The following is a 22,022-nucleotide window of genomic DNA, read 5'->3' as shown; positions in this document are numbered from 1 at the left end:
GGCGGCAAGCTTTGATGTCTTTCTGATACTACCCACCCGGCTGCAGCTGCTCACAGCTCTATTTTTGGGAAGGCTGCTGTGGGCCCTTAGTAAAGGGCTTCCTTAACACATACAAAATACAGGCAAAGACTCTTGTGCTTGGCTACATCAACAAACCATCATAAAACTCCCTTCCCTTCCCTAATCCTAATCAGTATGTGTTGGGAATCTGTTAAAAAAAAAAAATGTTGTTCATCTTTTTGCCTATAAATGATTGTGGATGTGATACCATAGCAGTTCCTTATTAAGTGGGCATTTTACTTACATTTTCTGCTTTTTGCTCATCATTGGTGTTCATATACCTTTGATTCAACTATTTTTGTTTTTTTCTCACAGCTGAATATGCCTATAGATTCATGTGAGAACAGTGCTTTGTTAAAAAAGCTCTGAATGAAACCAGGTCAGATTTTTATTATCATTGGTCATGATATGGAGGAATGAGAGCGATGTCCTGCAGCATTTCATGTCTGACACTATAAATCTGTAGGTCCGTTTAGCCTGCAGCAATTACACTGTCCTGGAATCATATTGGTCTGAATCGCATGTTTCCTGCTGAAGGGAAGAACTAGCAAACCAGTTGAGAGTAGATTTGATTTAGGAGTCAACTTTTTGCTAATAGATTTTTTTTTGCATTGTCTTGTGTTTCAATTATTAGTATGCATCCATTTTGAGCAGGAGCTGCAGTACACATTTATTTACTTTTTGATTTTACAGCTATGGTTACAATAGAAGATGTTCCGGCAAGCAGAATACAAATCAGTGGAGCTTTTCAGGTGCTCCACTTTTGTTTTTTAAATATCTTAAATAAATGTGCAAACACACATTTTTCACATCTGCTGTCGTCCTTTGCCTCCATGTTGTATGTGCAGAATGTGGTTTTCAGTTGTGCACGTACTTAAAAAAAAAAAACATGCCCTTGAAGGCATCAAATGCCGTGTTAAAGTCAAAGTATTCTTTCCAGCAGTATTGCTGCCATTACCCAAGTTCAAACTAACTTTACAGGAAGGCTGACAGAACTTTTAAGCATTGGAATTGGTCTATTTAGGCAATCAAAACAAATAACCTGAATAGGACAAACAAATATTCATTTCATTCATCTTCGAAATCCGTTTTATCCCTTTCGGGGGTCACAGGGCTGATGGAGCCTATCCCGGCCACTCATGGTGAAGGCAGGGGACATCCTGGACAGGTCGCCAGTCTATTGCAGGGCCAAAATCACACACCCATTCACTCTCACATTCACACCTATGGACAATTTGGAGTAACTGAACCTATAAAGCATGTTTTTGGACAGTGGGAGGAAGCAAGAGTCCCCAGAGAAAACCCACGTTTGCACAGGGAGAACATGCAAACTCCACACAGAGAGGACCCAGCTGGGATTTGAACCAGGGCCTTTTCGAAATGAGGTGACAAAATGAACAAACAAAAATATTTCTATACTTTATGTGCTTGATTGATTGATTGCTTGACATGGAGTGGGAAAAAGGGATATAACATATATAATCCCACCCTTATTGTAAAAGGGCTTTAGGTGTCAGCTCTTGGACTCGTTGATAATAACACCTATACCATCATTTCTGTCAAAGTATTGAGCATGTCTTCAAATGAAAGTTATGCAAAAGGGATTTTTCTGACAAAACACCATTTTACTGCACTATAAAACACATGTAACCAAGTCCAGAGAAATAGATGATCTTTTTTAGTAAGTTTAAAACAAGTCTTTGCTTTTGGTCAGTGGCATTGTATTGTGTGTCTCTATTTAATATTGAAAAATTATTTCCTGAAATTATCTTTTGCGAATAGAAGCTCCTGACAAATGATGATCCTTCATTTTATATAATTTAAGGTATGTTTAAACATAATGTTTTACATTTCATCTTCTTTCTAAAAAACGCTTTTTCACTTTGACCTAATTCAGGAACTTATTTTTCACTTCACTTTTTCAATTATGTTGGTTGCCAAACAAAAAAGCCAACAACAAAATAACGGATGTTAATTTGAAAAATCGAAAATGGGGAAAAAACACAACTAACAGTAAACTCAAAGCTTAATGAAATCTTAAATGTAGTTAAACAATTGTTGTCCTCACTTTTATAATTTAGGGGTATTTTAAAGGAGAAAAATTACAGCATTGGTACAAAACAAATAAACTTTGTTTTTCAGCTTTTTGATTTAGGTTTGGTTTATCATTTGTGGGATTTCAGCACAAACAGTCCTTCCAATGTTTGGAAACCACAATGACAACTAAGTATTTTACCCTGTAAACCAGGGCAGAATAAAGAGCATGTCAAACCAGAAGTGATATTTTTCAGAGATTCAGTCTCTGTTTGACTCACGATGAAAGCCTTAACAGGCAGTTAAGCGGAAATGACCATCACTTACTTTCAGTAGCTTGAGGCTCTTGCATTACAGTGATGCTGTAATGTATGTTTGAACTAAACAGACTCAACAAACACACCCCAATAGTAAAACACCATATCCCACATGTCGCTGAGTAAACAGAACACAGATAACCTTGTTGGAATCATGAGGGGTTTTGTTGTGTACACAAAGCTGCATGCGGGAACAAACATGCTCACAGTATATGACAGGCCAACCCAGCACCGCCTGTTCAAACACTGAGGTAGTTCTTTGATTTAAATGACAGACTGACAGGTTTATAGTTTTATAACGTCCATTCGTTTCTGTTTGTGTAACAGATGATTTGATGCTATGCTAAGCTAGTTATGCATGGAATGAGGCAGGGATCTACTTGATACTAATATCTTAGCAACCGTTTTGAAAAACGCCAGCCACTGATATCCCCTCAACTGCTTTGCAGTCTTATGCCAATTTTAGAAGTGCAGCGGGGTTGTGTTTTATGTAAAGGGAAGCTTAATTTCTAAGAACTTAAAAATAAACTCTTGTTTTCACTTTGGCATCCAAAACCAACAACTACTTCGTTTGTCTAGTCAGTTTTAGTGTTCCGGTAAATTTTTTGAGCAGCACGGCAGCTAATATCTAAAAGTTAGTCATAAAGTGCACAACATTCCTAATTCTTACAGTGAATTTGCTGGTTTAGACAGTAACATAACAGAATCAACGTGACCAAGGCATAAAAAAATATTTACCGGTAATGTAAACAATCCATATTACCTAAAAGTTTAAATTTGAAGGTTTGCAGAAATCACCTTTATAAGATATTTTAAGGATGAAAATGAGTCACTTAGGCTTTTATCTGGTATTTATACAAATAAAAAAACAAAACATAAAAAAATGAACATAAAAAACTATTATCAATTTGACTGAGCAAACTCATAGTATGTCAATGTTTTAAGCATCCCTCTTGACTCATATTTATTTCATGCATGCGTTAAATCTGGTAATATTTCAAAAGTCTACTAAGGGAATTATTTTTAACAATTTTTAAAATTAGCCCCTGTTTTACAATCCTTTCTCAATTTAGTCAATTTGATATGTGTTAATTTGTAAAGTTTTTTTGATAAACTCTTTGGAAAAACTCTTTTTGTGGCTGTGATGGCTTCTTAAACAGGGTGAGGCGGCCAACTGGTCCGTCAAAACGGAAAAGAGTGATGCTTAAATTGAATCAAAAGGAAATACCATGAATTTCTAAGAGATGCTGAGCTGTGGTAAAGCACTCAGTCTCCTGGTTCCGTTGACAAATTCCCCCCTGAGTGAAATACATATTTATACTAAAATTGCCTCCAGCTTAGACCTGTAGCTGTCACAGCAGTTCCTTGATTGCTGTGTAAAGAAAGTGTCATAATACTTAACCGTCTCCGGTTTATATTTGTCCAAGATGACTGGTGCGACCAAATCTCGTTCAGCTTGCTGTTCAAGATGAAAATAGCAACCGATTATAGTAACAGAGATCTACTATTATTGACCATTTCGGCCTGGCACAGAGGTTTTCAGTGCTATCACACTGTAGCTCCCCATATTAGGAGAACAATAACAGAGATTCTAGGAACAGCCTTGGATATACGCTAAAGCTTTTAGTAGAGAGCGTGAGTTTGAACGCTTCAAAGCCAATCAGCAATAATAACAGTAAAGATTTATTTCATAGTTTGAAAATGTCGTCACGCACTCGTTCAGCAGCAGAGTTGCTTTGTTTTCCTCCCTGGTTTTGCCCCACAGGATCTCATTATTAGAAGGTTAACACAATGCCACAGTTTGCTTGAAGATAAATGGAAGTGAACTCAAGACAAGACTCTAAAACGGAGGAAAGTAGACGTTTGTTTTATTCTTGCCGCATCGGTGTTTTCTGAAAAAAATAATCCTCACTCTGTCTTTCATTGTCATTTCCTGTTGGATTTTGAGCAACCATCTTTTTCAGAGACTAGATGAGTGAGTAAAAGATACATTTATCTTTAAAGTCCCAAAATTAAGTTTTCTTGTGGCATTTTTCTTACTATAGGGGACACATACTAAGAAAATTAAGTGCATAATTACATCTCTGAGTACTTCTTTATTCAAATCCTTGTGAATTAGGATAAGACAGAAGAAATGCAGTTGGAAAAACATTGTAGCTGTGATGTAGATGCTGCAATCGACAAACCACAAGCTTCCTGCTCCGCTCCATTCTGATGCATCCACTTTTGAACAATTAGTCTTTGGGGGTCGCCTGGTGGCTCCGGGGTTCAGGCACCTGGGGACCAGAGCTCCCATTTGGGGCCCAGTTGCCTGGTGCTGGGGCCCTGCTATATGACCTGGGGATGGTATCTAGCCTTTCTCCAGCCTGGCTGTGCGGTCTTGGGGTGGTGGTGATGGTAGGCTGGTGCACTCTGCAGGCCCTGTGCCACACTGTGCGGCTTGATCTGGTGCGTCGTGCTGGGGCGGGGTTCCAACAGCACTAGTCTAAGTTGGACCATGAATTGACTTTCTCTTAACACCTAAAACCTAGGAAGCCTGGGAGTTGGTAGCGGGGGGGGGAGAAACGGGTGGGCTCTATGATGTTTGGATCGGCCGGGCTGCTGCACTGACTGCCCCTCTGGGGGTGAGGGATGTGGGGAGGAAAATGAAATGAATTCGACATTTTATATGACTTTATGAAACCCATATTCCTAAACTTTACTCAATTTTTTGAGCAGACCCCAAATTACAGCAGCTTCAATAACAACGTTGTAGTTCCCGGTCCAGTCTTTGGAAATGTGTCATTTCAGATGAATGGACAAGCAAAGGAATGAGACATGATTTGAGTTGCTTTACTGTCTTCAAAAACTAAAAAAATATACATATTAGCAGATGTTTTAGAAGGATCCATTTAAATCCATAAGTCAGAAGAACTCTTTTATTAAGGCTTTCAATGTGGTCATTACAAAAAAGTGAAGACAAAAGAGGTTTGGCTGAAACAGAACAAAAAAAAGGCACAAATCTGTTTAACAAGGCAAAATATCTTTATTTTTAAACACATAAATTAATCTCCAAAGACTTTGCACAAATCATTGGGGTAAAATGAGCCTTTAAATATCAAAATTCTCTCATAGTTTCTAAATATGTCCAATAATCCTCAAATAAGTACATCTGCCGTCCATGTCCCCAAATGGTACATACAGTATGACCAGTTAGAAATAAAGTTTTTTTTTATTTTTTACCGTCAAACAATGTTATGTGTGCATTACATTACCAATTACAAACAAGTTATATTCATTGTCAAAATACAGATGTGCAAATTGTTAGAAAAATACCTACTCATACCAGATTCTGGATTGTGCTCTGTAAAAATCCATACAAATAGTATATAATAATCTATATATAAATATCTCCAACATGCAATGTTGCATTTCAAAAAAATATCCCACCTGCTGACCATTCTGTTAATCCTTCTTAAACACCAGTCTTCCTCATAATTATCATCTATACAATATAGTGATTTAATTTAGTGTTTCCGGTAGTTTCATGGTCAGTTTGTTAACAATCTGACTGAAAAAGTGTTGAAGTTTGAAGCGCTGCTCATCTCAATCACAATATATTCAAGCAAACTTTCAAAAACAAATTTGCGGCAAAGAAAACCTACACATATTCAAGCCCTTTTTTTTTGTCATGAGTGATGTCCACCTACACGTTAGTTGTACAATGAATACATAATTCATCGTGGTAAAGGTGACAATAAATGTCCAGCGTATAAATAACCACTATGAAAATCAAAGAAACTCATGCCATAATTGCAACGAAAGCTAGAAGCAGATGAGGCGAAGCTCAAAGCAGAATGCAGCTGATGACAACAGAATATCCCTCGCACAACAGATTTAAGACAAGGATGGCATCTCTTCCCCGCCCTCTCCCACTTTCCTCATCTTTTTGAGGTAAACAGTAGCACTGTTAAAGACTTCTAAAAGGCATGTCTCCCACTCCCTGGAGCCACATTCCCCATGGTCTCAACCTGAATAAACTTTCACTGTCCACAAGATCCAGTCTTCATGTTCATGCAAGTGCCCCTGGGTTAACTCCAGCAGCTGTGTGGACTGTGGTTTTGCATCTTGGTCGTGTAGTGACAGTTAAACCAAAGAACAGTGTGAAAAAAATTCAAGCAAAAAGGTGTGGACTATTAAATAACCTTACAACTGCTTTCATAAATAGCATTTTATATTTCTCTCATAAAAAGCTCTCTTTTTTAAAATTAATCTTTTTCAAAGTGCCTGATGTTAATCATTTTTGCAGAATCAGGCAATTAAATTTCTCAATTTGATAAATAAAATGTTGCTTTTTTTAAAATAAAACAATTTCTGTCAAAATATACTGAAATTCGTTGAAAGAAAAAAACATATTGCACATTAATAACATGGATGTGTAATGTCAAACTACAGCTCTGTTGCAGGAGATTAGCAAAATTCCCCCCAAAAAAGAAAAAGAATGGGATATTTTTATTTACTACTCCTGTTGAGAGACTTCTACAAGCACATGGCTGCAAGTAACATACATCCAGAGAACAATAATGAACATAAAAGTTACAGCGGAACAACAAACAAAAACAGAAACCTGTACCATGCACGGGGAGTGTGTCAAAGCAGTGTAACCTGGATTACAATGGACGGAGCTTTGAGAAAGCTGCAGTGATGTTTCGGTTGACAAAGTAAGACTGGGTAGTGACCGTGCTAGCACTGACTGCTGGAAACGGCCGTACCCAGTTTCCTCTTTCAAGAGTGGCATGAACCCCGGATAACATCTCCAAAGCCCCTGAACCTCAAGTCCCCCAACACCCCCTCCTCCACCCCGTCGACCACCCTGGGGCTGGGCTCACATCTCCCCATCAAAACGTCACATGGCAAAATAGAAAGGCAGCTGTTTGCTCCCGTCATCTAAAAGTGCATCTCCACACTCTTCCAGCAAGGTCCGCTATCTCTGCCAAGGCAGAGTGGGCAACTGAGACCTGTGCTTGGATCAGCATAGTGTGGGTTTCAATAACTTCTTTTTTTTTCCAAGACTGAGTATGTTTGATTGCATTTTAAAACCTTTATATTTTTTTAATATCTCACTAGACACACCTTTTCGCTTCACCTTCAGCAGAAACCAAAGGAGTATTAATTCTCAGGGCTGACCCTAAAAAGAAGGCTGAAGACAGATTGGTTTTAGTGATGCCTTCATCTTTACTCTCTTTGGTGTCATGCTGAGTCCTAAACACCTCCAGCCGTCCCTGTGTCTCACTGGCGCCATTTTCGCTTTTCAAGGCCAGCTATGCAACTCTACCAGTTGCCATGATTTCACTGCAAGAGAAAACAGTCAGGATTTAGCTTAACCTTTTTTCAGATCTTCAAATCCTGACCACAGACTGTATCAGAGACCTGGAATGAGCGCGTGTGACCTCACCCATAAAAAAAATGCCATACTGCCGGCTCCAGCGAAACATGGCCAATTCAGTTGCCATGTTTCCGTGATACGGACGACGCTGTGTTGGAGCCAGACGTCAATGACTGCTCCGAGTGTTCTGAGTCAGCGTTTCTATTGCAACTACTATCACCAATCAGGAGTGAGCGTGTTCAAAGTCCACACCCCTTCCACTGAAAATGGGCTAGGAAGAATCTGTCAATCAAACGTTCATGATGGGGAACCACATGCTTTTACTGAGGCATCTGATTGGTCATTTTATTACTTGAAATACTTGCAATAAAGAAAGTATATCATAAAAAAAATTAGGATAAACAAGAAGATTTTAAAAAAAGTAACAGAGCCAGAATGGTTATTCTGACAAATAGCTGTTAATTTAACTTCTTCACGGATGGGATTATTGGCTTCTTGGAGCCAGTGGGTACTTCCTGTTTGGAATGAGAAGGGGGAGGGATCGCTTTGTCCAGTTCTCATATACAGTCAATGATCCTGACACGTCGAGCACCAAATGTCACCAACTATTTTATATTTGTTTTGTAGAACAGACACACCTCAACTTACCTGAGACACAACATCATCATGTCAGAAAATGGACAAATATAATTGCAAGTCCGATATTCAACAGCATTACCATAGCAACTAGGATTGAGTTAGGACCCTGCAAGAAAAGGAAACAGGCATTTTTAATAAAAGACATTAAAATAAAGTATTAATGCAAAAAAAAAGACTAAACTTGCATCTCATTCCCTCATCTATTCCTTTTTTTATGAGTAGAGGAAAGGCACAATTGACTATGAACAGATCATCTGTCCATCACAGGCTCACATATTCAGACATAAAACCACACATACTCCCTTATAAAGAGCATCCAGTTAACCAGAAATGTTTTTGGACTGTGGGAGGAAACTGGAATACCTGAAGAAAACTCATGCATGCACAGGGATTTGAACCATAACCTTCAGACTGTTAAATGATTATATTAATGTAGTTTCAAAAAGTGGCTCATACCTTTAGAAGATTGTTTTAAAGAAAGCATGCATTTATTAAGAAGACTTACTGCGCACACTGTTGCTTCTGCCTTATGTTGATGCCAAATCTGGGGGAAATTTTATCCCAACCCAATCGCAGCCCCTGAAGAGCTGGATTTCTTAACTACATTTAAGTGTTCTTTGAATCTAGACAGCTTTAGTTACAGTGCTATGATGTAATCACACTTTAGATTCACACTTCAGACGGTTCAACTTCTGAAACTGGACACATCTTTACTGATAAAACGAACAAAGGCAGAAAATGGTGTTGATGAGGTTAAAAATCTTTCGGACATTTTTGTTCTGAAATCTTTAACTACATTTCTTTTCTTCTAATTTGCCTTCTTTAAATGCAGAATTTAAGAAAATAAAACATGTTTCAACTGCTATGAAAATAAATCCTTTTTAGTAGGCTTTGACACCAGAGTTAAGTAATAGAGTAAAAGTAATATTGGGTTTCATTACATTTGGCCAACAAGCTGTAACCAAACCCTGTAAGTTTATTGGGGCAAATAACGTTGTGGCTAAGTGGGATCTTTGAAAAGCTCATGCATCACCTCCAGTAGCAAACCTCACACATCATGGCATCACAAGCATTTTTACTCAAGAAGATTATTCATTTGAATGAAATAGATTGCACCCTCCTTATCTTTTTAGGTATTTCTGTTGCTGTTAGGAGAGTTTTGATCTGAACACACTGTAGACTGGAGAAATCAACTTACTGTTTCTTCTGCAGCTTCAGAAATTTCCATACTAGCTTTCTTTGTGTCTGCTAGGCTCTTTGGCTTAAGTGAATCCTGCTTCCTGAGTTTAGGCTCGGATTTGGTGTCTCGTACGGAGGCGGGTTTTGGAGTGGGGGCAGGCGTGCTGAATGACTTAGGCTGTGGGGGCATCCGAGCCAGAGCCAGAGCACTAGGCTCTTCCTCTACATCCTCAGGTTCGGGGGGTGGACGGACCCTAGTAGGAGCCTTGACATAGTAACTGTGGTACTCGCTGTGAAGCTGCCCGTTCACTGGAACCGTAGGAGGCTGCGGAGGGGATGCAGGCGATGGGAGAGGCTGGTGGACCTTAGTGGGTTTAGGTGGAGCTTCAGTATGGCTGTGAGAACTTTTAGGGCCATCGCTGACGATCAGTCTTTCTTCTTTACTCGGCTTCCCGCTGGATCGCTCCTCCTTGCTGGTCTTAGGAATCGATTTCTCTTCTTTACTGCTCTTACGGGAAGCTTTTTCTTCTTTGCTGACCTTGCGGCTAACACTGTTGGCGATCTGGCTTTGTTTCTTGCTGGAGTCAGGTGAGGGGGGGGGAGTGGCTTCAGGGCTGGCCACAGGAGAGACGGGAGGAGTGGTGCCTTTGCGGTAAAAGTGAGGAGAATCCTTTGGGGAGGGATCCTTCTTCTCAACAGGGACCTCTTTAATCTCCACAGGCTCTTTAAACTGTTGTTTTATGTAATCGGGTCCTGAGGAGGAAAAAGGGAAAACACACATCAATTAACCTGGAGATTTGCCTAATTTCATTTTGAAATATTATTCCAGTCAGGCCTGAAAGCTGGAAAATACAAGTGCTACTATGAAATACCTAATTATCTTTCATTTAAGGTGTAACATAAGAGAATATATAACCTTGCTTTGATTTATTTACCATCTCACATTTTTAAAGTTTTTAGCATACCTATATTCCTGCCTGACCAGTGAATTTCCTGCCCTTCTATTTAAATTAGATTTTAAAATAAAATGAGAAAATCAGAATAATTCTTGTAAGCATAAATGACTTTATTGTGGACTCTTTGGAGCCTCAGAACTCATAAGCCTCCCAGTATTTATCCCATTCCCAGTTTGTTTCATAGCTACACAACCAGTACAACCCACTACAAAGAGACAGAGACGTCTAAACATCTGCGGGACTTAACGTATCTGCCAAGCCTAATTTCACACCATAGCTCAATAAGAGGTAGGGCTCCAGGGGCACGCCTGACTCTGTTTGGGAACAGATTCCTGTTATAAGTTCCAATCATTTTCTAAATGGTTGTGACCATTGAAATGGCCCCCTGGCTTCGTCCTCATTTAGAGCTGAAATTCTGCTACTTTTAAAAAAACTGCTTATGCTTCAATCCTGAAACTTTTTTTTAGTTCCACATTTTTAAAGAAAAATGTGCATCTATAAGTTAGTTTGTAAACTAAAAAACTGTTTTTTAGTTTTCCTAGCTGTAATCTTTTAATAAAATAGAGACTGAAATATTATCATGAACTGTAAAACCCAATTGAAGGATTTTCAGTTACCGTTTAATCTCTTAAAAAATTACAGAGATGACACAAAAAAAAACATCAGGTCATATTTCTTGGTCAGAAATTTGAGATAATTGTCATAGATTTCTTTTATGTGGCCTAAATAAATAAAAATAAAAACAAAATGATTCAATTAGAACCAAAAACCCTGGTTATTTTGTCATTTGTATTTCAAAAGCAAAACAAGTAACTGCATGTAATCAGCTGTCATTGAGTTGTTACACTTTGCTTTCATAAACAAAAAATTACAAATGTTAGATTTTTTTTGTTTTTGGCATGATTTTGTACATTTTAGGGGGAAAAAAAACTTCTACATTTCCTTTTTGCTTTTGGCTGGTTGAATTTGAAAATATTCCATTATCCTTTCTATTTTTTTTCTAAAATACGCTCCTATGTAGTTCTTTAACTTTATCCTTATATTTATACATTTTACATAAGAGATTTCTCTTTGAAATTTGTATTTATTTTTTGCAATTTTGAGGAAGTTTTAAAAATCCAGGAGGTCTATCTGCAATTTCTGGAGGTTGAAAATTTTACCAGAGGTACTGCGACTTTTATATAGGCACCATATCTGCACTTGGTGCTATATTTCATGTGTGTTTATGTCCCTGATGTTTAAAACATGTCATTTACCAAGGCAACAGATGGAATGTAAATACAGTTTTCCATTCCAAAAGCTGAATAAGATGATAACAATAGGTGCATTAACAGAATGAAAGAACTACAGAAACACAAACATCCTCAGTGACTGGTCAGTCTCTGCTTCTTACAATGGTTTGGATTTACAGCTACACCATGGACTGAGACACATACCCAAGTGGGCAATCCTGTTCGAAGACTACAGACTTCTTAAGAAGAAACACTAAAATGGGCCATGATCTAAGCCATGACAAGACAGACATAAGAACATGACTCATGTTTTCCAATTTTAAGGATAAACAGTTCGTTTTAGCTTGATGCTAAAAAAAAATAGGCTTATCCGTGTAATGCATTTACAAAATCACTGTTGTTTCTGAAATTATTAGATTGCACGTTTTTTCGGTTAATCTGCAGGTTGCTGGTTCTTTTTAGTGTTAATCCACATTCCATTTTCTGCTCCAGTGCATCCTTAGCAAAACAGAGTTATACACACGCACAGTCGCACACATACAAAACATAGAGTGGATGTTCACGATCCAGACTAACTCCTTCTGACCTTAATACAAGAGATGAGCAGCAGTAGCAACAGGGAAGCTTCTTCTGTGTGTTTGTGTGTGTGTGTGTGTATGCACTGCTAGAAAGGAGTCATTTTGTGCTGTTATCACATCTGTTGCCACCGTGCATCAAGAGAAGCTCAGCACAAGATTGAGGGAGACGTAATAATTCATAATCCAGGGTAAAGAAAGAAAACACAAGTAAAAAAAGGAAACTGCTGCCAAACAGGGCTACTTTTCAAAAAGAACATTTGACATAGTGAATAATCGGCTGCCGTTGCAGAATGAATGGTGACAGCTCTTTAATGCTGCTCTGTCTACTCTACAAAGAGAAATGTGTGCTTGTTCAAACTGTCCTGTAAGATGACTGCCTGGATCTAAAAGACATTTTATGTCCAAATCAAAATATTTCTTTCACAAGCCTATTTTAATTTTTTGGAAATGTATGCAATGCATTTAACGATTGCTGTAGAAGCTAACAAGTCATGTTTTTGAATCTTTAATGGGAGGAAAAGCCAAAGTTTTATCGTTTGGGATTTTTTCTTTTTGGCTGATAGAATTTAAGGAAATTTTACATTATCTTTTTTATTTTTCGCTAAAATAAGCTCCTAGTACAATGCAGTTCTTTAGTTTTCCCCTTATATAAATACATTTTACATAGGAGATTACTGATAACACAGCACTCCCTTGATTGCAGTGGATCAACTGTGCTGAGCAGAAGTTCGCAAACAAGTGGAGGGCAGTAAATCAAATTGACTGCAAACACTCAGTTCAAACTTCCCTACAGATAAAAAAGGAAGGAAGAAAACTGCCTAGTTTGGGATTTTGCAAAGAAAGGATTCATACTGAGTTAAACTATCGAGAAGCAACACCATCGAAGTTCAGCTGACGAACTGAAGATCTAAAATCATCTTTGTTATCTCCTTTGAAAAAGTCGATAATATAAAAAAGTCACACATAATTTTGGAGCAATAACCTATAAACCAAAGCAATAAATGATACTTTAGGATTTCAGATTTATCAGTTCTTTAATTTAGTGAATTGGACTGTTTATATAGATAACAGAGATAATGTCCTTTAATTTAGGAAAGAAGAAAAAATAAGAAGATCCAGAGACAGTGTATTTTCCAAAAAAATGAAAAATAAAAAAGCAAAAGATTATCTTTTTGCCAATACGTCTTCATAGTTGTGGTTCAGTCTGAGCAGTCAAATGTCAGATGTTTCTTCTTTTAAAGAAAAAAGAAAAAAATACAAATACTGAAACTTTAGTTTTTTCCCGCCCTAAGAATCTTTCTTTTCTTGTGTCCTTTAACCCATTTTCAAAGAAATAGAAAACATCAGAAAGATGCGCTTTTTGTCAGAACTTTGACAATAATGCCTAAAAAAAAAGAATCTTAAAAGTTTCTAGTTTGTCAAAAGCCATTTTGTGTAGTCAGTCCAGACACAAGAGAAAGGAAACACAACTCTTAGTTGTGCTTGTTTATAGTCTCTAATAAAAGGTATAACAGACGTATCCACTAAACATTTGCAAGAAAAATGTATTATTTTGACATTCTAGGCAGGTGGTTTTGCCAAAAAAATGAAGTATTAATCCACTTCTTTTGCTGTTATTGCTAAAAATGTCAGGCCCAGGTGGAAATTTAAGGAGCTACACCTCCAATTGAGTTGTATTTTTTTTCTTTCGTTTTGTCTATTATTGCCATGTTTGTGCAATACTTTACCAAGTGGATTACTGTCTCTTTTGAACGTCCTGTTATAGTTGAGATTCATGACTCAATTAGTTGGTTTTTCGATTTGTTTTTCATCCTCCCACTCACACTGTCAGATGGTCATGGGGAGTTGTTATTGTTTGGCCAGATTGCCTTCACTACTGCTGCTTTCTCACTTCCTCACAGCCACACACAGACAGATATATATGCATTTGGGCCCTCATACGTAAATGAGCTAATGTGGGTGGCAACTGGGGGAATGTAATCACTGCCTTATTTGCTCAAATCTGGTCACATGCCAGATAGTTTGGGAAGATAGTTACATGGAAAAATGTTTAATTGCAATATTTTTAGCTTCTTGTGTATTTTGACACGCTAAAGTGGAAAAATATACGTGAAACAATTTCAACAAAAGGAAAACATGCCTTGATTCTGGAAAAAGAATTGGGTCACTAAAATATTTCTTGAAAGTCAATAAAAGGTTTCCACATTAGGGAAACTGACGGAAAACTACTGAGCGAAATCTTACACCACAACCTGCTGCTCAGAATAAACAGCACCAGCTGCTCATGTTTGCATCTTTGGCTCTGACAGGTTCTTGCTGTCATTTTTTTTGTTTGTTTTTGCTCCACCTGGTTCAAGTGCACCTTGACTGGGTCGGGAAGAGCAAAGCAGGATCCCTGAAACCTGTGCCCCCTCCCTGCTCTCCCCGCGCCTGCTCTGTCCAGCGACCGGCTGAATGAAGGGACAGCTGCTCTGTGAGGGCTGGAGCAAGGTCCTGTCAGTGCATAAGGATTTCAGCTATGTCTCCATTGGCCCCCAGTGAGCACACGTTGGCACCAAATATAGCCCAATTAACGTCACGCCACAGGCCACGCCCCGCTCACAGCTCCCCCTCCAGGGTTCTGTTTGTGAATCGATCATAAAGGTCAGGGTCCTGTTCGCTCTGACCCACTCTTCCCTTTTGAAGCGCACACTCCCAATCTTGGCGATAATCTGCTATGAGTCTGAAATGCTAATTACAACAACAACATTCCTCAATCTCTATCTCTATTTGTTATCCAAGGGGATTTTTTTAGAAGTGAAATCATAGGAAGTAACATCATAAGGAAGGAAGAATTAAATCTCTTGATTTGACCAGTTTAGATTTAAATCATCGACATTACTAGTACATGCATTACTAATTTCCTTGAAAGTTGCAAATTGGGAAAATGCAGAAAAAGCTGTTATACTTATTACAGAATCTTTAAAAAAACTGGTTTGCGAAGATGTCACCATTTCTTTTTTGCTTCTGGCTGTTCTCAGGTGCCTGTCTGTCCGAAAGATACCTTTACGTAACTGAACGGTGGAATGCTTTAGCACAGACGTCAATCTGTCCAGCACATTATGATGACATTGGCCGTCTCTCATTCATGATCTGACTTATAAGGCAAGGACACTCTCCCCCTCAGACTTGTGGGCCGGCAGATCACCCAGCTTGCCAAGCATGACCACGGTTTTCCACAACACAAACAAGCAGCAAGATGTCTCTGAACTCGACTGGCCATTTCTGAGGCTTAGTGAATGGGTCCCATTCTTAATCTGTTTGTCACTCACTGTTTTATGGCGCCTATTGGCAATAGCCCAAGGTTGCATACTCACAGGCCTAAATATATTGCGACAAATGACAAAAGTGAGAATATTATTTGTTTTATTGCCATATTTTAAAACTGTCAGTCAGAAATTAGAATTAGCATCAAACTGGACTATTTGTGGTCACATTATTTCAAACTAACTTGTGTAATATAAAGCTTTTTAGACGTTTTAAATGTTCATGAGGTTTGCATTGTGCACCAAAGAACTTTTATCAGAAAAATGTATTTCCAAACACCTTAAAAATAAGTCTATAATGAGTAGAAAGGTAGAAAGGATCCATGTACAACCTCAAGCAATTCCAAATGTGAAAAAGCTCAATTAAATATTGAAGCACGTTAATAAATCATTTTAAAAACACCAAAATAATCCTTTAGTAAAGGGATATAAATTCATCTAAGATTGAAAATAGCTTCCATTCCGAAAACAGTAGTTTCCTTTAGACATTCTTTGCTTTGTGTGACCACAAACACAGGCCTCCATTGTGATCCGACAAATGATCTTCAGTATCTTGTCTTCCGAACCAAAGCGGTAACACAAATCTCTGTGACTTTATGCAGCCAAAGCTGGCTCAGTGCTGATTGTAATGCAGCCTGTGCAAACAGCTCCAAAACAGTTCACACAACATTATTTACGCACATTACCCATGGTGCAACATTGTACCCAATCCCCTCAAATATATAGCTTTGATAAAACAAAGAGGTTTATTGGAAATATTTAAATGCAGAACTGGTCTGTAAGATTTTGGATCCTTCAAGTAGATAAAATATCTAGAGTAAGATTCCTAACAGTTTAAACAAGTTTAAATCTACATCAAAAGTGACTAAAACCTGTTGTAACAGAAAATTTCCTTGCAAAGTTAATCAAATATTAAGCCAAATTCAGCTAAAAGGAGTATTGAGTTTCACCAAAGCTGTGGACCTCTTTGACCCCTGAGAGCTCCTTTAGTCCAGGGGTTAATTTCTCTGGACTATATTGTGTTTTTTCAGTAATATGTTACTATTGGGAGCAGTCTGTAGGATTTTTTGTCTGTGAGTGCTTGATCTCTCAAAGTTACCTGGTTGGTAGAAGTTGGGGGAGAGTTCCCTGGCAACTGCCCGGGCGATTTCAGAGTCATGCACGGCGGAGATTGCGGCCTGTTCTGCAGCCTCGCTTTTTGTTCTGGCATGAGCTGTTCTGCAGACACACAGAGGACGACAACATGAGTGAGCGGATAACAGGGACATGAATAAATACATTTGAGATAAACACATACATTAAAAGGAAACACTTTTTGTGACTTTGCTTCACATTTTTTATTAACTAATGTGCTAAACGTGGCTTCTTGAACACGCATTTTGCCCATTTGTTCACACTGGACAAGCAGGGAGGGGCTTCTTCTTCTTTTTCTTTTTCTACTGTTTACTAGCGCATGTCCTCTACCTACAGTCTGAAGAGGCAGGCTGCGAAATCACACAAATCTTGCTCCAGGCTTTTTCTTTCACAGCTCAATTGGGATATATACAAAAATTAATGTGTCATATAATTTTGGCCGGGCGCAATCCAAATTGATTCATTTCTCATCCGTGATCAATTTTCAAAAGGTTGGCACTTCTGTGAATTAAAGGGGACATCCACGTCTTCACCCAATATCAGTCCCTGATTGGTCAAAGTCCGCATTCAATGGCCATGCAATTTGTAAATAGAACCTGAAAATGGTCGTACAAACTTGAGTAGCTTTGCGTGAAGCTGAGAGTTTTGAATGTGGAAGCATTCAAAATGTGGAACGTTTTGTGAATGTCGCTTCAGGGTTAGGATTTTGCAGCTATTCTGTTCTGGATCGACTATAAAATACGTGTCAACATTACAGGAAAATAAGAAGTACGTTTGTTTTTACCAGCTCCTTGTATCTATTCATTTTAGGTGAGCTCTACGTCAGACAAAAAAAAGTTTAAGCAGCTATAAAAGTAATACAAAGAAATACAAGCAACCATATTTCCTGCACCAAAAAAAGGGAAGTTTTAAAAAAAGAAAACAAATAAATTCTAAATTCTTTTGTCCGTCTTTACAGTGCTACATATCTCTGTGCTGCCCGCTTACAGGGATAAAACACAACCAAGAGAACTTTTCCCAAATTCCTTTATGGAGCACAGGAAAAACAGGACTATTGTACACATGGATATGGTAAACATACATGTATCTTACTATAAAAAAAGTCTCCTGTATTCATAATGCCAAACCATAAACTGAGAAAATAAACTCTCTTGAAAAAAAAGGTTATAAAACATGCATTTGCTTTGATATTAAAAAAAAGAGATTCCCGGTACATCAGAACTTAGTAAGCAGTACGTCCTACAACTCACACACATCAGAGTCTTGGATTAATTGTTTTATTTAAAAAAAATCAGGAAAGAACTGATCTGAAATCAATGTGAGCTTAACAAAAGAGCTGAGAAATATAATGAGAGCACATCGTGGTGGACAAGAGGAGGCCAAAGGTAACCTGCTCCACTAATCCTTGGGAAATCCACAAAACACATACTTCTGCTCCCAAACGCAAACATTCCTGATATCTACAGCAATAGAATCAAAGAGAGGGGTTGCTTCCTCTTTTTAAAACATGATAGTGAAACAACGACATGAAGAATATCTGAACATATAGTGAGAGTGAATACACAAACAATAACTGAGAGGAGTGAAAGGATCCAGATGCAGAGTTCAGGCGTCACAGTAAGTGCTAACAGCTGTTCATGCTGCCCTGCTTAACCCGGCTCATCCTTCTCTTTTCCTTCCCCATCCCTTCTCTCTTTCAATCAAGGCTCCTGTGTTGTTGTTTTTTTTTATCCTCCCTCATCTATCTGTTGACGTTCACTCTCATTTGCCTGCATCCATACCCCTCCCCTCACTGTTTCTGCATCAGTGTGACCCTAATGGACAGATGTCTCAAATTCAGAATACCGCTCTGTCCTTGGACTGTGGCATGTCCTGTTTTTGACAAGCCGGACAGTAAGACATTAAAATGCATGAAGAGCCGTGGTGGACCCAAAAATAAGCCTGTGCATTCCCCACAGACGACAAAGGACTGACAGGGAAACTGCTGCTGAGCAACAGATGAAAACTTCACTTTTATGCATTTTGGAGGCAGGCGTAGAGCGGGAAACAGTGGGGGAGCTGCAGGACTGTCACTAATGCAGCACACAGCTGGCACTGTATCGCCAAGCAGTTACAAAACAAGATTTAAGCGTTTCAGCTGCATCACGCCACATGCATGCCCCATACATCCACCAGCCACACATTCTGCTAAAAGGACTTCTATTTCTGAAATGTGTGAAATGTGCTGCCAAATAACAGAAGGCATGGCTGTGTACTGCATGCCCATGGCACAACCTATAGATCTTTGTAAAGTGAAGTCATGTGCAGACAGAAGTAGTGATGCTGTCCGCTCTGCAGACTGTTCTCAAGACAGGATGCCTGAAGGTGGGAGGTGACAGGCAGAAAATGATGGGAGTAGAGGTGTGATGCAGCAATGGAACGAGAGGAGAGTGAAATGGAAGGTGAGAAAAAATGGGCGTGTGGAAAGACGAAAGAGATATTTCGCCTGGGCACATCTATAGATGGTTTAATCTCGGATAACACGTCATAGTTCAGAAAAGAGTGGGCTTGTTTTCATGCTGCTTATAGGCACACTGCAGTGAATCCCATTAAAGACCAACTCCTGTTTTAGTGTTTTTACCATATTCTTGTAGCATTTTTTTGATGATGGAGGACATTTAATTAAGCTTAAAATAGTATTTCTTAGTTATTCTTTATACAAATCTGTCTAACTGGAGCAGAAGCATATATGCCACTTAAAAAAGCTACTACAGCAAGCCACACGCTCCCTGCTCCACTCCATTCCAATGCGTCCACTTGCAGACAAATAGATCCATGCTCGTCTTTGTTTTCCTTGTCTGAGCTGACATCTGGCTCAGAACTTTACGACTGGATAGCTCCAATATTGCTCACAATTTTTGTTGCACCGGTAATGTTAGGTTGGAGGTATGAGGGGCTGTAAGCTACCTGGAGAGGGTGACAACAGATGGATGATGGGAAGACCACTGGGAACGCTTTAAAACTAGATCAAACGATGATCGGAGTGGGATTTAGACTGAATTAAAAATACAAAAAGTTTATAGAAAAATGCAAAGACACTTTGTTTAGGTCAAACAAGTGTGTTACATATCACAGCCTTAACATTGGGAAAAGTTTTTAGTTTCTAACTTGTCAAACAGTGAAGCGTTCCTACAAAACAATGTGTCTCTGAATATAAAGTAACACCTGTTCACATTAGGGATTCCGCAAACAGTTGGATCTGGGGAGGGGGCCCAAGTAAATGAGCCTCTTTAAATTTGTCGACATATATTCAAAATAAGGAACACAATGTGTGCAGACACACACAGTCTGGACGTCAAAATTTTAAGCAACTGTCAAGGCAGGGGGAGTGTAATCCACTACTATTTCATTACAGTCTTGAATAAGCTGTAAAAATTGTCCGGTCAGTTTGGAAGGGACAGATGCCGTTTTTTTTTTTGGTATAAAATGTGTTGGTGCATTTTAAACAAAGGATGAGTGCACGGAAAGAAAGTAAAAGGCAAAATAGCGAGAAACAAAAAAATAAATGATGAGAAAATAAGAATTGGAGAAGGAAAGAGACTGATATTTAGAGGCACATTGCCCCTCTCAAGACTCCCTGACATTTAGAAATGCTGAAGTATGCACCTCCGCCTCTCTAATTTTACTGTAGGGTTGAATTTCAAACCACAGTTCCCGTGCGGAACGGTGCATCCCACTTTAAGGTTTGTCATACCTCAGTGTCCTGGCGAATACACACATCTGCATCATGTTGGCGTGATTTTATTTTTGCGCGCACGTTCCTATGAGTGAAGCTTGAGTCCATCACTCCTGGGGCTATGACCTATTTGAGGAATCTCTTTCACATATGCTGACACAGTTCTGAACCTCGTTTTGGCTCTCAGCCCCCTCCATCCCCCCCTTTGCTTCTTCCCATATGTTCTCCATAACACTGACCTATCCCCCTTCCCCCTTGGCCCAAGCTTTCTAACTAGAGCGCTGACTGGTCAGCGTACAATGAGACAGAAACTGCGTCCAGATTTTGTGTGGGGTAGAAATCAGGACTGCAACCTTCCTTGTAACCCCCAAAACTACAGTTAACAGCGCAACAACCTGAAAGGCTTTCTGGTGTTGTTGCACAAATGTTGAGAGAAACCTACCATCTGAGTGTTTATCTTGCAAAAGAAACGCCCTGGGTACAAAGCTGCAGCACAAAACAAACAGTCTGCACCAATTAGCACTTAGCTTACCCTATGTACAAACTAATGCCGGGTTACTATTGAATTCACGGCTGTTGCTAATTCAGGATTACTCAAGCATGACTAACGCCATTAGTGGTTAGAGTAAAACTAACACAGAAATGATTCTGGAATTATTCTTGGGCTGGGAGTCACATTACCATGAGCGGCACTGGTGAGGGACAAAAGCTAAAGGAAACAAGGTTTTAACAAAAGAGGGAATAGTGGCTGTTCTTATGAGATAAGCAAAATGAACGCTTCAGAGAAGTGTAGTGTTGCATGATGGGAATGTAGGTTTTTGTCTCCCAAAACCTTTTTTTCCCCCATTTTTATGTTGTTTGTCACAGTCAGGTAAAAAGCTGTCTTTAAATTGTTAGTGAAGTAAAACATAGGGGATACATCCCATAATTCCCATACAAAAATCTTTAGGACATGGATTCCAATGAAAATACTCTTAAATCAGCACACTTCCTAAAAATGAATGGAATAGTGATTTAATATCTCTAATAGCATAAAAACTAGATATAACTTATGGGGTTTGTTATAAAGTTTTCTTGCATTATTTGGAAATATTTGATATACTGCATCTTTTGTATGGTTTAATCAGCAATTGGATTGATTTGAGAAAACATCAAGTCCAACAAAAATGTTTGTGCGAGTAATGTGGAGCCTTAACAGACGCTGCACTTATGACCAATCATTTTCAGGACTACTAATAATTGTTATGTTGTTGTCCCTAAACACACTTGGTTAAAATCATTAATAAAGTTTTAGTCGACTTAAAAATTAGAAGCACACACTTTGACCAGGGACACAAAAACAACATGCAGAGAAGTTTCCCTTAGTTCTGGTTTCCTTCATTCCTTGATGCAACACACCTGATATAAAACTCTGTGAGGCTCAGCAATAGGCCATTGTTGACCTATTGCATTCTTGAAGTAGGATTGAGACGCTCTGATGGAAATGGTGCTTTTGGTGCTTTTGACAT

The 22,022-nt window shown here is 38.7% G+C and overlaps 1 protein-coding gene across 2 annotated transcripts in view; it reads right to left on the bottom strand.

Moving 5' to 3' along the window:
- Window positions 1-5,416: 5,416 nt before the first annotated feature.
- Window positions 5,417-22,022, bottom strand: part of jph1a (junctophilin 1a) — a 30,762-nt gene continuing 14,156 nt past the window's right edge. The window contains exons 4-7 of one of the 2 annotated variants that reach the window (XM_011488873.4): window positions 16,765-16,883; window positions 9,614-10,347; window positions 8,415-8,521; window positions 5,417-7,742 (exon numbers count right to left, since the gene is read on the bottom strand). In XM_011488873.4, coding sequence (XP_011487175.1) covers window positions 8,441-8,521; window positions 9,614-10,347; window positions 16,765-16,883 — 934 coding nt within the window. In that variant the 3' untranslated portion in view covers window positions 5,417-7,742; window positions 8,415-8,440. The remainder of the gene's footprint in view (window positions 7,743-8,414; window positions 8,522-9,613; window positions 10,348-16,764; window positions 16,884-22,022) is intronic. The other variant, XM_004081020.5, reaches the window with a different exon arrangement.

Source organism: Oryzias latipes, chromosome 20 (assembly GCF_053564925.1).
Source record: "Oryzias latipes strain Hd-rR chromosome 20, Olatipes_Hd-rR_3.1".
Lineage (NCBI taxonomy): Eukaryota > Metazoa > Chordata > Actinopteri > Beloniformes > Adrianichthyidae > Oryzias > Oryzias latipes.
Note: the sequence above shows the minus strand (reverse complement) of the source record. Positions and strands in the feature narration are given on the sequence as shown.